At 42.8% G+C, this 14458-nt stretch overlaps 1 protein-coding gene across 3 annotated transcripts in view; it reads left to right on the top strand.

Moving 5' to 3' along the window:
* The window catches only part of tmem175 (transmembrane protein 175), a 39833-nt gene extending 27033 nt beyond the window's left edge, over nucleotides 1–12800 (top strand). For all 3 annotated transcript variants that reach the window (XM_067990557.1, XM_067990549.1, XM_067990567.1), the window contains 4 exons: nucleotides 99–263; nucleotides 5745–5823; nucleotides 6234–6363; nucleotides 11103–12800. In XM_067990557.1, the coding sequence (XP_067846658.1) occupies nucleotides 99–263; nucleotides 5745–5823; nucleotides 6234–6363; nucleotides 11103–11769 (1041 nt within the window). In that variant the 3' untranslated portion in view covers nucleotides 11770–12800. The remainder of the gene's footprint in view (nucleotides 1–98; nucleotides 264–5744; nucleotides 5824–6233; nucleotides 6364–11102) is intronic.
* The last annotated feature ends 1658 nt before the right edge of the window (nucleotides 12801–14458 follow it).

Raw genomic sequence — 14458 nt, 5'->3', positions numbered from 1 at the left:
GTCATGTAACTAGTACACTCAAATGATAATGGTGTGTTCTGTAACTGTTAGAGAAGAAACTTCACAGAGCTAACTTTTCCTTCTTAATTCCATAACAGGCTGTAATTGTGATTTATGGATTCCGTCGACCTTACTTATTGAATGCCCATATATGTGCATCAGAAGATCAAATTTCTTATAAGTACCAAATTTTAAAGATGACTTTACGAGCTCCAGCTCTCTTCCTTATAGCAGGGATCTTGTCTTTCATCTTTTGCCCAGTGGTAAGTTTATTTTTCCCTGTGCTCAGCTTTAAAGTTCTCAGTAGATTTGTTTGTAAATGTGTGGAGCCATCAAGAACCATACTTGCTGAACATCTGGGGACTTGTGCCAAAATTGGGAGAGCTGCCCCACAGACTAGTCAAGCAACAGCCTGACATAGCCATACTCACAGAATTATACCTTTCAGCCAATGTCCCAGACTCTTCCATCACCATCCCTGGGTATGTCCTGTCCCACCGGCAGGACAGACCGACCAGAGGTGGCGGTACAGTGATATACAGTCAGGAGGGAGTGGCCCTGGGAGTCCTCAACATTGACTCTGGACCCTATGAAATCTCATGGCATCAGATCAAACATGGGCAAGGAAACCTCCTGCTGATTACCACCTACCGCCCTCCCTCAGCTGATGAATCAGTCCTCCTCCATGTTGAACACCTCTTGGAGGAAGCACTGAGGGTAGCAAGGGCACAGAATGTACTCTGGATGGGGGATTTCAATGTCCATCACCAAGAGTGGCTCGGTAGCACCACTACTGACCGAGCTGGCCGAGTCCTGAAAGACATAGCTGCCAGACTGGGCCTGCGGCAGGTGGTGAGCGAACCAACACGAGGGAAAAACTTACTTGACCTCGTCCTCACCAACCTACCTGTCGCAAATGCATCTGTCCACGACAGTATTGGTAGGAATGACCACCGTACAGTCCTCGTGGAGACGAAGTCCCGTCTTCACACCGAGGACACCATCCAATGTGTTGTGTAGCACTACCACTGTGCTAAATGGGATAGATTCAGAACAGATCTAGCAGCTCAAAACGGGGCATGTATTCCAGCACAATCTGTAACCTCATGGCCCAGCATATTCCTCACTCTACCATTACCAACAAGCCAGGGGATCAACCCTGGTTCAATGAGGAATGTAGAAGCGCATGCCAGGAGCTGCACCAGGCGTACCTAAAAATGAGGTGCCAACCTGGTGAAGCTACAACTCAGAACTACATGCATGCTAAACAGTGGAAGCAACATGCTATAGACAGAGTTAAGTGATTCCACAACCAACGGATCAGATCAAAGCTCTGCAGTCCTGCCACATCCAGTCGTGAATGGTGGTGGACAATTAAACAACTAACAGGAGGAGGAGGCTGGCTCTGTAAACATCCCCATCCTCAATGATGGCGGAGTCCAGCACTTGAGTGCAAAAGACCAGGCTGAAGTATTTGCAACCATCTTCAGCCAGAAGTGCTGAGTAGATGATCCATCTCGGCCTCCTCCCGAAATCCCCACCATCACAGAAGCCAGTCTTCAGCCAATTAGATTCACTCCACGTGATATCAAGAAACGGCTGAGTACACTGGATACAGCAAAGGCCATGGGCCCCGACAACACCCCGGCTGTAGTGCTGAAGACTTGTGCTCTAGAACTAGCTGCGCCTCTAGCCAAGCTGTTCCAGTACAGCTACAACACTGGCATCTACCCGACAATGTGGAAAATTGCCTAGGTATGTCCTGTCCACAAAAAGCAGTACAAATCCAACCCGGCCAATTACCGCCCCATCAGTCTACTCTCAATCATCAGCAAAGTGATGGAAGGTGTCGTTGACAGTGCTATCAAGTGGCAGTTACTCACCAATAACCTGCTCACCGATGCTCAGTTTGGGTTCCGCCAGGACCACTCGGCGCCAGACCTCATTACAGCCTTGGTCCAAACATGGACAAAAGAGCTGAGTTCCAGAGGTGAGGTGAGAGTGACTGCCCTTGACATCAAGGCAGTATTTGACCGAGTGTGGCACAAAGGAGCCTTCGTAGAATTGACGTCAATGGGAATCAGGGGGAAAACTCTACGGTGTCTGGAGTCATACCGAGCACAAAGGAAGATGGTCGTGGTTGTTGGAGGCCAATCATCTCAGCCCCAGGGCATTGCTGCAGGAGTTCCTCAGGGCAGTTTCCTAGGCCCAACCATCTCCAGCTGCTTCATCATTGACCTTCCCTCCATCATAAGATCAGAAATGTGGATGTTCGCTGATGATTGCACAGTGTTCAGTTCTATTCACAACCCCTCAGATAATGAAGCAGTCAGAGCCCGCATGCAGCAAGACCTGGACAACATCCAGGCTTGGGCTCATAAGTGGCAAGTAACATTCGTGCCATACAAGTGCCAGGCAATGACCATCTCCAACAAGAGAGGGTCTAACCACCTCCACTTGACATTCAACGGCATTACCATCACCGAATCCCCCACCATCAACATCCTGGGGGTCACCATTGACCAGAAACTTAACTGGACCAGCCATATAAATACTGTGGCTGCAAGAGCAGGTCAGAGGCTGGGTATTCTGCGGTGAGTGACTCACCTCCTGACTCCCCAAAGCCTTTCCACCATCTACAAGGCACAAGTCAGGAGTGTGATGGAATATTCTCCACTTGCCTGGATGAGTGCAGCTCCAACAACACTCAAGAAGCTCGACACCATCCAGGACAAAGCTGCCCGCTTGATTGGCACCCCATCCACCACCCTAAACATTCACTCCCTTCACCACCGGCGCACTGTGGCTGCAGTGTGTACCATCCACAGGATGCACTGCAGCAACTCGCCAAGGCTTCTTCGACAGCACCTCCCAAACCTGTGACCTCTACCACCTGGAAGGACAAGAGCAGCAGGCACATGGGAACAACACCACCTGCACCTTCCCCTCCAAGTCACACACCATCCCGACTTGGAAATATATCGCCGTTGCTTCATCGTCGCTGGGTTAAAATCCTGGAACTCCCTTCCTAACAGCACTGTGGGAGAACCTTCACCACACGGACTGCAGCGGTTCAAGAAGGCAGCTCACCACCACTTTTTCAAGGGCAATTAGGGATGGGCAATAAATGCCGGCCTCGCCAGCGACGCCCATATCCCATGAACGAATAAAACAAAAAGTTGTCTGAAATCAAAAGTTTACAATTAAAAGGTCCATGAAAGCATAGAAATTCAATTGGTTAAATTAAGATCAGCCACGCAAAAGCATGATCTCATAAAAGCTGCTAGTTCTGATGGTGTAGATGCTCTGATTCAACTGAAGAACCAACTGTTTCCCTGCCTCATCTATTTTAACTTTGCCCACCAACTGCCATTGTCCCATTTGAGCAGAAAGCTGTTACAATTGTGTTTACCAAATAAAGGAATCAAAGTCAGACCCTGAATGCCATAGACCAGTATCCATTCTGCCAATTATGGCAAAATAATCGAAAGCAAAGTGAATGAAAAGCTTTTGCAACATCAGAGTCTCTGTAGGGTAGCCTATTCCTTGTCACTAATTTGGTTTTAAAGCAAATTGATCAACTTATGATGCTCCCAAGCTTGTAGTCTAGAAATTGAATAATTTTAGCATGAGTTGGAACAGCAGCCCTCATAATTTCAAGTGCCTTTAATAGAGTATAATATTGAGGTCTCATTTGAGAAGTTAGCCTCTTGACACATATCTGGTGACGTACTGAACCAAATACATATCTTCCACAGAAGTCTAAAATACTGTGTCATGATAAATAGATATTCATAATCTTATTGCTATTCCAAATACAGTGGATCCCTCAAAGAATTGTGCTGGAACTGTTTCTTTTCTTCACATACGACTTCCCCTGCTTAGGGAACTCTCCCAGAGAGCGTAATCACCTGGCAAACTATCTCTTGTATGCAAAAGTTCTAATACATTGTTAACCATCACAGGCTGAACTAGGATTACTGGAGTTTATATTAGGCTATGAAAAATCTGTCTTGCCTGTTGGTAGCTTACTACAATGGCCCGAAATTACCTATAAATTTGCATCCAAACAAATGTGTAAACACGGCGTAATGCTGATTTCTGGCACACAAGGTCGAGAAAATTCGGGCATAAATCACTTATGCTCGTTCTCACACTACACCCAAATTTCCTCAATCTTTTGCACCAGTTCTTCAAAAACCTCCACCCTCTGTCCATTAACATAGCTCTGCCCCATGCGAAAGACAGGAATTTTTTTCCTGCAATTACGCTAGTTCAAAATGGGTGTAAATTTAAGCCCAAAATCTTAGGCGCAGCAGGACCCAAAGTTTTGTGGCAATTTTTTAAAGCTTTTTTTATATATTTCTCTTCAATGAGACCTGCACTATTTTTTCAGTGAATGCCCTTTTATGGTGTCAGAATAAGTCACCTTAAAAATTGAAAAACTTGCATGATTGCATTTTCTTAAACATGTTTTGCCTAATGTGCAAAAATGGTGGTAAGATGGCTTAAAACTTTAATTTTCATACTTAAAGAAGGAATATATGACGTGAGTTACACGCTTTCCTCGGACCCCAATTGTTTATGCTCATTTTTACCTTCTGGTGTATGCTAATAAGATTGGTAGGAAATTTCAGCATAAATTGCCGATGGTAAAGTGGGCATGAATTTTGCATGAGATTTTGGCGTAACTTGCCAGTTACATCGCCACAGGAAATGGCCAATTTGTCCAAGTTTTTTGTTAAGCTCGTGTGATATCTGTTTTTGTTTCAGTTGTCTCCGTTGCACTGTATTTTTATGTCGCCTAATGAAGCAAAAGAAAACCTGGGGCAGATGTAGGCTTCAACCAGTGACCTGTTGGTTACACCTTTGAAGCACAATTCAGGGAACTTCATGCTACGTATGGCTGTGTGAAACATACTGTTAATCGTTGTTGGGTAAACTGGGTGGAAGGTGGTATTCTCCTCCCACTTCCATGCTTTATGAGTAAGTTCCAGCCACTGAGAGGCTATAAAAGTATGTTAATTTGGTTTTTGTGTGACTCTTACACAATATGGAATTCCAGATAGCCTCTGGACAGTTTTTTAAAAAGTGGGTATTGACGGTTCAGACACAGATCTATGGAATAACCTATAAGTGATTCAATGTGTTATCTTTGGAAGATAAAAAAAACATTAGACTCCTTTATCTTCTCATGATATTCATGGATTCACTCTTAGCAACACCCTCACTTGCAGGTATGGATTATGCTTTGTGTTGAACTGATGCAGTGTTTTAAATAATAGGGCCGATTCTACACTCGCGGGGAATGCATGGCGGGGAATGCATGGCAGGAAATCCCTGGTGCACAGCCCATTATTTCTAATGGATGAATAATCATGGGCTGTGCACCCATAATTTCCTGTCCTGTGCTCTCATCTGGAAATGCAGAATTGGCGCTAATGTGATTACATAAATTCGATATTGCATTCAAATTGCAGTGGCTCACTCATAATTGCAGTGGCTCACTCATAAATTTTCTCCTGTTCCTTTTATACAATGGTACAATGACAGAGTATATCTTTATTATATAATATATTATATAGGCACGATGGGCCAAATGGTCACCTTTTGTGAAGTATGGTTATGATTTGGACTATTTTGTATTTTCATGTAAATGAGATTACCAACAGCATCATATTTTATGCTGTATTATGGTATGATCTCGCATTGCTTTTTACTGTTGGCAACTTTCTTTTTCACAGGCATATGCAGTGCTTGCACTTGTCATCTTTCTCCCGTACATTACTCAGTGTGCACCGTGGTGTAGAAACAAGATAAAGGGTGAGTATATGTAATGTTACTTATAGTGCAAAGCCACTTTCAAACATTTCCTGCATGTTTATAGCTATATTATCTCACTTAGAAACTTCAATCTAGGGAAGGGCAATTGCTTTTTGGAACAGCACGATGTCTTTCCCTGTCCCCACTTCCCACCATAGTCAGATAGTGGAGTAACACAGTGAATGTGGAGAAGTTTACAACTAAACTATCCCATCCTTTCCTTGAGGAATGAAGAGCCGTGGTGGGAAGTGACAATGGGGATAATTAAAACAAAAACTAAAGGAATACAAATTTTACATGTTTTAATAAAAATTATGTGCTTTTCCTGCTTTAAATGAAAATACATACAAGTTGAGTGAGCAAAGAGAAAAAAACAAAAGTTTATTTACATATTTTCTATTTTATGCAAGGTCCAAAAGAATTCCAGAGAGTGCCATTTTACACATTCCACCCAAATGAACCACTGAGCAAAGAGCGTGTGGAAGCTTTTAGTGATGGGGTGTTTGCTATTGTAGCAACGCTTCTTATTTTAGACATATGGTAAGTTATCTCTCTACATCAGTCGCGTCATTAAGCCTTTCAACCACTTACCATGATTTGCTCTGTTGGCTAGTTTTAATTTTTAAAAAATTGATATGGGTTGTATATTGGTAGAAGCCACTAATGGACTATTCACCCATACTTAGCACTGAACTATGGATTCCTAATCTCACCAAAATTGGCTCAATTAGAACTAACAAATGGAATACCGTTTTTTGTTCATTAAGATCTTTAATGATTTACTCATGCAACATTCTGATCTGTACAGTCAAATTTGAAAAGTCAGTATTTTACTTATTTTTAGATCTGGAGTTAACTTAATAAATGGTAAGATTTTAAACTATCTTCACGGAAATAAACAATACAGAGGGATTTTTTTCTCACAGATCACGGCAGATCACAGATCATTGGCAGTATGTTTATAGTAGATCTAGGGGAAGGTTGTCCAAGAGCATGGACGACATAGGAAGCGTATGACTTGCAAGGGGTACTACCCCAGGCAGCTAGTCTATCCGGATATGGGTAGAGGAGCAGTGTTGAAGAGGCTTGGCTGACCAGGGAGGCTGTGTGTCCAACCTAGTCCACGAAGTCAAGGAGGGACAGTCAACAGGTGTGGCAAAGCACACCACAGGGCCTTTCTAACCATGAATAAGGAACAGCTTAGGTATAAGCCACTCTGTTTAAACATTTTTTGGACAACCAGTGCTTTCCTTTCTGCATAACGGAAGATCGATAGACTGCTAGAAAGTCTGATCCCACCTGTAAAGGAGATGAACAAGGCTCTAGGGGAGAATTTTAACCAGCCAGGATGGGCGGGGTTGGCTTAAAAATTTAAAAATGGGAAACCCGACTCCAACGCGTTCACTTCCCGTTTTAACGGAGGCAGGTTGTGGGGGGTTGGGGGACAACTAACCTGCTCTCCAGAGGCGGGTCCCTAATTTAAATATTTTAATGAGGCTGTTTGCCTCAAATTTTACATCTGTTTCAAATTTAATGGCTGCAGGCCAGATTTCCCAGGGCTCAGGAAAGCCAGCAGCTGAAGGGAGGTGTAAACAGCTGGATCCAACAGGTAAGTACCTTTCTAGCACTACTTGTGGGCCAGGAGGTGCAGGAGTGCTTCCCCCGGCCTCCCAGCTAGCCTGTTTCCCATTCTACGCGATCGAACCCCGCGATCTATCCATGCCCCCCACCCCGGCCCAATCTCTCTGGCCCGGAATCTCTCCACGTGGCCCCTGACCAACCATTCCAGCCCCCGACCGATCTCTCCACAGCCCCCTGCCCCCGATCTATCCGCCCCCGATGTCCTCCCCAACCCACGATCTCTCCCACTCTCCTCTCCGCTCCCCAGCCTTGGCGCCCGACAGCCATCCAGCCTCTAAATCAGGTTGGCTGCAGCCGGGAAACGGAGTCCAAAATTTGAATTCAAGTCCTGCCGTTAAATTCGGCAGAACTTCCAGGAAACCTGTGTTTCTACTACACCTCCCCCTCACTCGCTCCCCGCCTGCCCATAAATATCAGAGCTTAAAGTCTAGAAAGAAAACAGTGAAGGAAGAACTTCATTGAACTACATAAAATATTAAATGGTGTAGACAAAGTAACCCAGAATATTACTTTAAAGTAAACCGGGACGGTAGAACAAAAAACATAATTAGTGAATAGTAAATTTAAAACGATATTAGAGAAACTTCTTTGCTTGGAATGTGAAATGTCTGGAATAATTTGCCATGCTGGATGGTGCAGGCAAAGATGTTAGACAAGTTTAAAATGGAGCCGGATGCTTTAAAGGAAGAGGGATGAGCTTTGTTCGGCTATATGTCCTTTTCTCATCCTTGACTTTCTTCTATTCTAAATTAATTTTATTCAGTTATGCAGTGGTAATGGTGTATGCTTTGCTGGTGATCTTACTTCTTGTGTGTCTGTGTTAGTTGTGCGTTTGAAGGAATAGCATCAACGGGTGGCCACTGGTGAGCTGCATGGGATACAGGAGACCTGTACCTGTATCTGCGATTAATCATGATGCACCTGCGTCAGTGCTGGAGGTTTCCTTTACTACAATTGCTGTGGGCATATTGTTTTCTGAAGTGGTGCCTGCAGTTACTTCAGCAAGGCTATATGATGGCACAGAAGAGTGCTGACATGAGTGTCAACTATCTTCTCCTGTGCTACTTCACAAATGCCATTGCTGGAGGGCATCTCTTAATAAAGCCTACTATTGCAAGCTGATTAATAGAATAATATTTTTGAACGTAGTGGAGTTTTTTCACCTCTTTAGCCCCTCTCAATGGCTGGAAAAGGGATATTTGGTGGTGAGTAATCTGCAAAAGAGAAGGGAAGAGTGATTTTTTTTTAAAATGTTGAATGATAAAATCAAAAACCATGACCAATTTTTTTTTACTCATTCTCGAGATATGGGCATCACTGGCAAGGCCGGCATTTATTGCCCAATTCCTAGTTGCCCTTGAGAAAGTGGTGATGAGCCATCTCCTTGAACTGCTGCAGTCTGTGTGGTGAAGACACTCCCACAATGCTGTTAGGTTGGGAGTTTCAGGATTTTGACCCAGCTACAATGGAGGAATGGCGTGTGACTTGGAAGGGAACTTGGAGGTGATGGTGTTCCCATGCACCTGCTGCCCTTGTCCTTCTAGGTGGTGGAGTTTGCGAGGTATTGCCGAAAAAGCCGTGGCGATTTGCCACAGTGCATCCTGTAGATAGTACAGACTGCAGCCACGGTGTGCCGGTGGTAGATGGAGTGCATGTTTAAACTAGCGGATGGGGAGCTGATCAAGCAGTGGATGGTGCTTGAGTATTGCTGCAGCTGCATCCATCCAGGCAAGTGTAGAGCATTCTATAACACTCCTTGTAGGAGTATGGGGAGAGAGCGGGAATATGGTATTGAGATAGAGGATCAGCCATGATCAAATTGAATGGCGGAGCAGGCTTGAAGGGCCGAATGGCCTACTGCTCCTATTTTCTATGTTTGTAGGTGGTGGAGAGGCTTTGGGGAGTAAGAAGGTGAGCCATTCGCCGCAGAATACCCAGCCTCTGACCTGCTTTAGTAGTCATGGCATTTACATGGCTGGTCAGTTGAATTTCTGGTCAATGGTCACCCCCAGGATGTTAATGGTGGAGGATTCAACAATGGTAATACCATTGAATGTCAAGGATGGGTGGTTAGACTTTCTCTACCAACTTTGACACCAATCCCCAGATGTTAGTGAGGAGGACTTTGCAGGGTCGACAGGGTTGGGTGTGCCTTTGTCATGTCATAATTCGATGCCTAGATTGTAGCCAAACGGCCTGTCCTGTTTTTTATTCTTATTCTTTGGCCAGACAGGGTAAGGACAGCAGGTTTCCTTCCCTAGAGGATGTTAATGAACCAGTTGGGTTTTTACGACAATCCAACAGTATCATGGTCACTTTTACTGCTACCAGCTCCTTACTCCAGATTTTTTTAAAACTAAATTCAAATTCTCAAACTGCCTCATTGGGATTTGAACTCACATTCTCTGTATTATTAGGCCAGTAACATAACGTCTTTGCATATAGGGTCAGGAGGAGCATTTCTCCAGAGTTATAACTTTTGAGAAAAAAAAGTTATCCAATTAAAAGGCCACTATCTTTTTGAGAAAATATTTGGCTAACTCTTTTTGGAGAGGGAGAAAGCTATAAATTATTGTTATTACAATGGCATTGCATGCAAATCATGGAACGAGAATTTTCAATGTAAGGTTTGCTGTGTGTTTGTAAAACAACCAAAAACAATCTCAAATACTTTTTCATAAAAACAACAAAACATTGCTTTAATATGGGTGCATGTTAATAGGTGTGCTTTTAAACAGCACTATTTGACATTCTAATGAATCTTTTATAATCGCAATATTTATATGCATCTTAGTTCAGAAAAACACTATAATTCTGATAGGAAAAAGCCTTAAAATACAGAGGTAGATAATACTTACTGAAGCACTCTTATTATAGAATTTATTTGAGCAAGGAAGACATTTATGATTGTTACTTTGTCAGTCATAAGTTAATCAAGTCTTCCTTGCTCTTGGAGTACTTTCAGTATTCCACAGGTGACTTTACATGTGTTCCTTTACAGTATCTTTTTGATTGTAATAATTTGTTACCAACAAAATATAGTGATTAAATTATGCAGTCAGACAACTCTTTTAAAAATTACAGTTCTGTACGCCCACGTAATTTATCCTCCACCCTCTGTACATTCCAACATATCCAAAACTCTGCTACCCATACCATGTCATTCATTTTTCCTCACCCATCATTCCCCTCTTTGCAGATCTACATTTGCTCCCTAATTCTCAATCTATTAAATTTAAAACCCTCATCATCCACAAATTCCTCCATGAGCTCTGCACCCTCCTTCATCCTTATATCCCCTCCAGAAACCTCTTCCTCTAATTCCAACCTTCTGTGCTTGCTCCCTCCTCTGTTGGTGGTAGAGTGTTCAGCTGCCTAAGCTTTCTCGAGCTCACTCCCTACATTCCTCTGCCTTTCCACCTCTCACTCCACCTTTAAAAAACATCTCAAAACCTATTCCTTTGACCAAGCCTTCTGTCAACCTTTCTAATCTCTCCTAGTTATGTTCATTTGTGAGATGCCTTGGGATGTTTTTACGGTAAATGCTAGATGTAAATGCCAATTGTTGTATAAAATTAGTCATGAAGTGAATTAATCTATTGCGTTTTCCTATAACTATTGGCATATTTTTGTAACAGTGAGGACAACGTCCCTGAACCTAAAGAAGTTGCAGAGAAGTTCCATGGCAAACTTATTGAAGCACTTAGTGAGTACGGTCCAGAATTTCTGGCTTATTTTGGTTCGTTTGTGACTGTTGGCCTTCTCTGGTTTGTTCACCATTCACTCTACCTCTACATCACTAAGTCAACAAGACTGATGGGCCTCCTGAACACATTCTCACTGGCTTTCATTGGTGGACTTCCATTGGCCTTTCAGCTCACCCACAAATTTGCTGCCAAGTCACGTAATGAACTTGAGGCCATTCAAATCAGTTGTGTTATAATTTTTCTTGCAAGTCTTTTTCAGTTCGCAATATGGGCTGCAGCACTTTACAATGAAAGGGAAACCCTGCATCACCATGTTCGGTACGGGGGCAAAGAACATGCTTTCATGTTTGCCAAGCTTTCACTTTACCCTTCTGTAACCTTTGTTACGTTCTGTCTGACGTATGTTTTAAGTAAGTTTAGCACAGAAATTTTCCATTTGATGCAAATTATTGTTCCTTTTGCATTTGTTCTTTTACGAATCATTGTCCGAATTGCTCTGGCTATTCTGACATGGTTATTCGGTCGATTAAAACCAAGGACATCAATATTAAAAGAGGAAGAAGAATCTGTCATTTCTGTAAGTGAGGCTACATCATAACAGTTCATTTGCTGTTGCAGAGCTTCCAGATTCAGAATGCATGGTTTAAAACATTCATATACATGCATGTTTGAGTCTGTTTGTATTCATTTGTCCCATTTCCACTATTACTATTTTTAAGTAGCACCTTAACACATCAAGACCTGTCAAAAGCACATTTTGGATAGAGATAAAGTATGCTATTCTATAATCCTGTTGTGTGCCAAAAAGGAAATAGTGGAAAGTGACTTTTCTTGGTTATCAAAATAACTTCACATATTTTATTCCTAATTTTAATGTTCTACGTATTTCTTTATTTTGGTACTTTTATAGGTTGAATAATTTTGTCATGCTGTAATTTCAGTTTTACTGTTACAGTAGGGATATGGTTCAATATAATTTTCAAAAGTGATTTCTGCATTATGTACAGTTTCAATTTTGCCTCTTTGCTCTACTTTAAAAACTACTCGATTCTTAAATACATTTTTTCATTATTGTGTTTTTGTAAAAAAAATTGTACACAATATTATTTCTTAACCCCTAGTGGCAATTGTGTACGTCAGTTACTGAGGGAGTCTAGTTGTTTTGCCGATTGTTTTACATTTTTTTAAGTACTAAACGCTCTTGAAAGGAAAGCCCTGTTCACCCTGATGCAAATAATCATTCCTTAGCAAGCTAATCATTTGAAACAATATATCTGTATCACACAGATTGGTCCTTCATTCCACATAGCTGTCCTCAGTGTCTGTTACAATTTAAGTGGTTGTTCATTATTGTTTAAATGATGTTCTTGTTGCAGTTGTAAAACTAAATAATGTAAAAAGGCATGTAAGTAAATTGGAGGATGAACAGTGCATTTAATAGCATTCTCTGAATAAACTGGAAAAATTCCTTGCACTACAGTATGGAATTATGTAAAATGCTACAGCAGCTCTTAACCTTTAGCTTAAAATTCTTGAAATGAAGCAATTGTTAAAATGTCATATTATTTGTACATGTTGAACTTTTAAAATGCTTGTCTACTGATGTTGATCATTCTGAAAGCTGTTAAAATTTAAACCTATAATATATTATTGATAATGTACAATTGTGACATTTTAAAATAAATTCCATTTGTTTGTATTATACAGTGTTGTTTACTTTTCCTCCAAAAGAAAATGCATGAAAAGCTTTCCTTATTAAGCTTGTCAGTGGTGAAAGGGAAAAATTCAATAATGTTTAAGAGCTAGCATATTTTGCAATAGCCAAACAGGCCTCGTGATCTGAATACTCAAGACAAGTGTGTCTACTCCAAAATTTAAGTCATGGTTTTTTCAACTTCCATTATTATTCACCTTTGGTGCAAATTATATCTATGTAGAGATTGAACAAATGAGGATGAATGTCTTTCCCCCTCAGAGCGGACCCTTTCTCCCGCCTTCAGAATTCTCGTTCCATCTGGACCCCTCCCTCTGGCCTCTTACCCTCTCTTGATCTTTTCACTGGGAACTGCCGGCGTGACACCTGCCGTCACAATTTCTCTACTCCCCTCACTCACTCTAACCTACCTCCCTCTGAACTTGCAGCATTCCGTTCTCTCAGGTCCAACCCTGACATTGTCATTAAACCTGCTGACAAGGGCGCACTGTTGTTGTGTGATGAACAGACCTCTACCTTGCGGAGGCTGAACGCCAACTGTCCGACACCTCCTCTTACCTCCCCCCTGGACCATGACCCCACCGCTGAACATCAAGCCATAGTTTCCCAGACAGTCACTGACCTCATCTCCTCTGGAGATCTTCCCCCCCACAGCCTCCAACCTCATAGTCCCCCAACCCCACACAGCCTGCTTTCTACCTCCTTCCTAAGATCCACAAACAGGACTGCCCCGGTAGGCCCTTTGTCTCAGCCTGTTCTTGCCCCACGGAACTTATTTCTTCCTATCTCGACTCTATTTTCTCTCCCCTTGTCCAGTCTCTTTCGACCTACATCCGCGACTCTTCCGACGTCCTCTACCACTTTAACAGTTTCTAGTTCCCCAACCTTAACAGTCTCCTTTTCACCATGGACATCCAGTCCCTCTACACCTCCATCCCCCAGCAGGACTGCCTGCGGGCCCTCCGCTTCTTCCTCGACCGGAGGTCCAACCAGTCCCCATCTACCACCACCCTCCTTCGCCTGGCTGAACTGGTTCTTATGTTGAATAACTTCTCCTTTGACTCCACTCACTTCCTCCAAATAAAAGGTGTCGCTATGGGAACCCATATGTCCTAGCTATGCCTGCCTTTTTGTGGGATATGTGGAACATTCTTTGTTCCAGTCCTGCTCAGGTACCCTCCCTTACCTCTTTTTCCAGTACATTGATGACTGTATCGGTGCCGTTTCCTGCTCTCGTCCCGAACTGGAAAATTCCATCAACTTTGCTTCCAATTTCCACCCTTCCCTCACCTTCACATGGTCCATCTCCGACTCTTCCCTTCCCTTCCACAACTTCTTTATCTCCATTTCTGGGGATAGGGTGTCAACTAATATCTACTATAAGCCCACAACTACCTTGATTACACTTCCTCCCACCCCGCTTCCTGTAACGACTCTATTCCCTTTTCCCTGTTTCTCCGTCTCCCTCGCATCTGTTCTGATGATGCCACCTCCTTCACCAGTGCTTCCGATATGTCTTCCTTTCTCCTCAACCGAGGATACCCCTCCACTGTAGTTGACAGGGCCCTCAACC

Source organism: Heptranchias perlo, chromosome 1 (genome assembly GCF_035084215.1).
Source record: "Heptranchias perlo isolate sHepPer1 chromosome 1, sHepPer1.hap1, whole genome shotgun sequence".
NCBI lineage: Eukaryota > Metazoa > Chordata > Chondrichthyes > Hexanchiformes > Hexanchidae > Heptranchias > Heptranchias perlo.
Note: the sequence above shows the minus strand (reverse complement) of the source record. Positions and strands in the feature narration are given on the sequence as shown.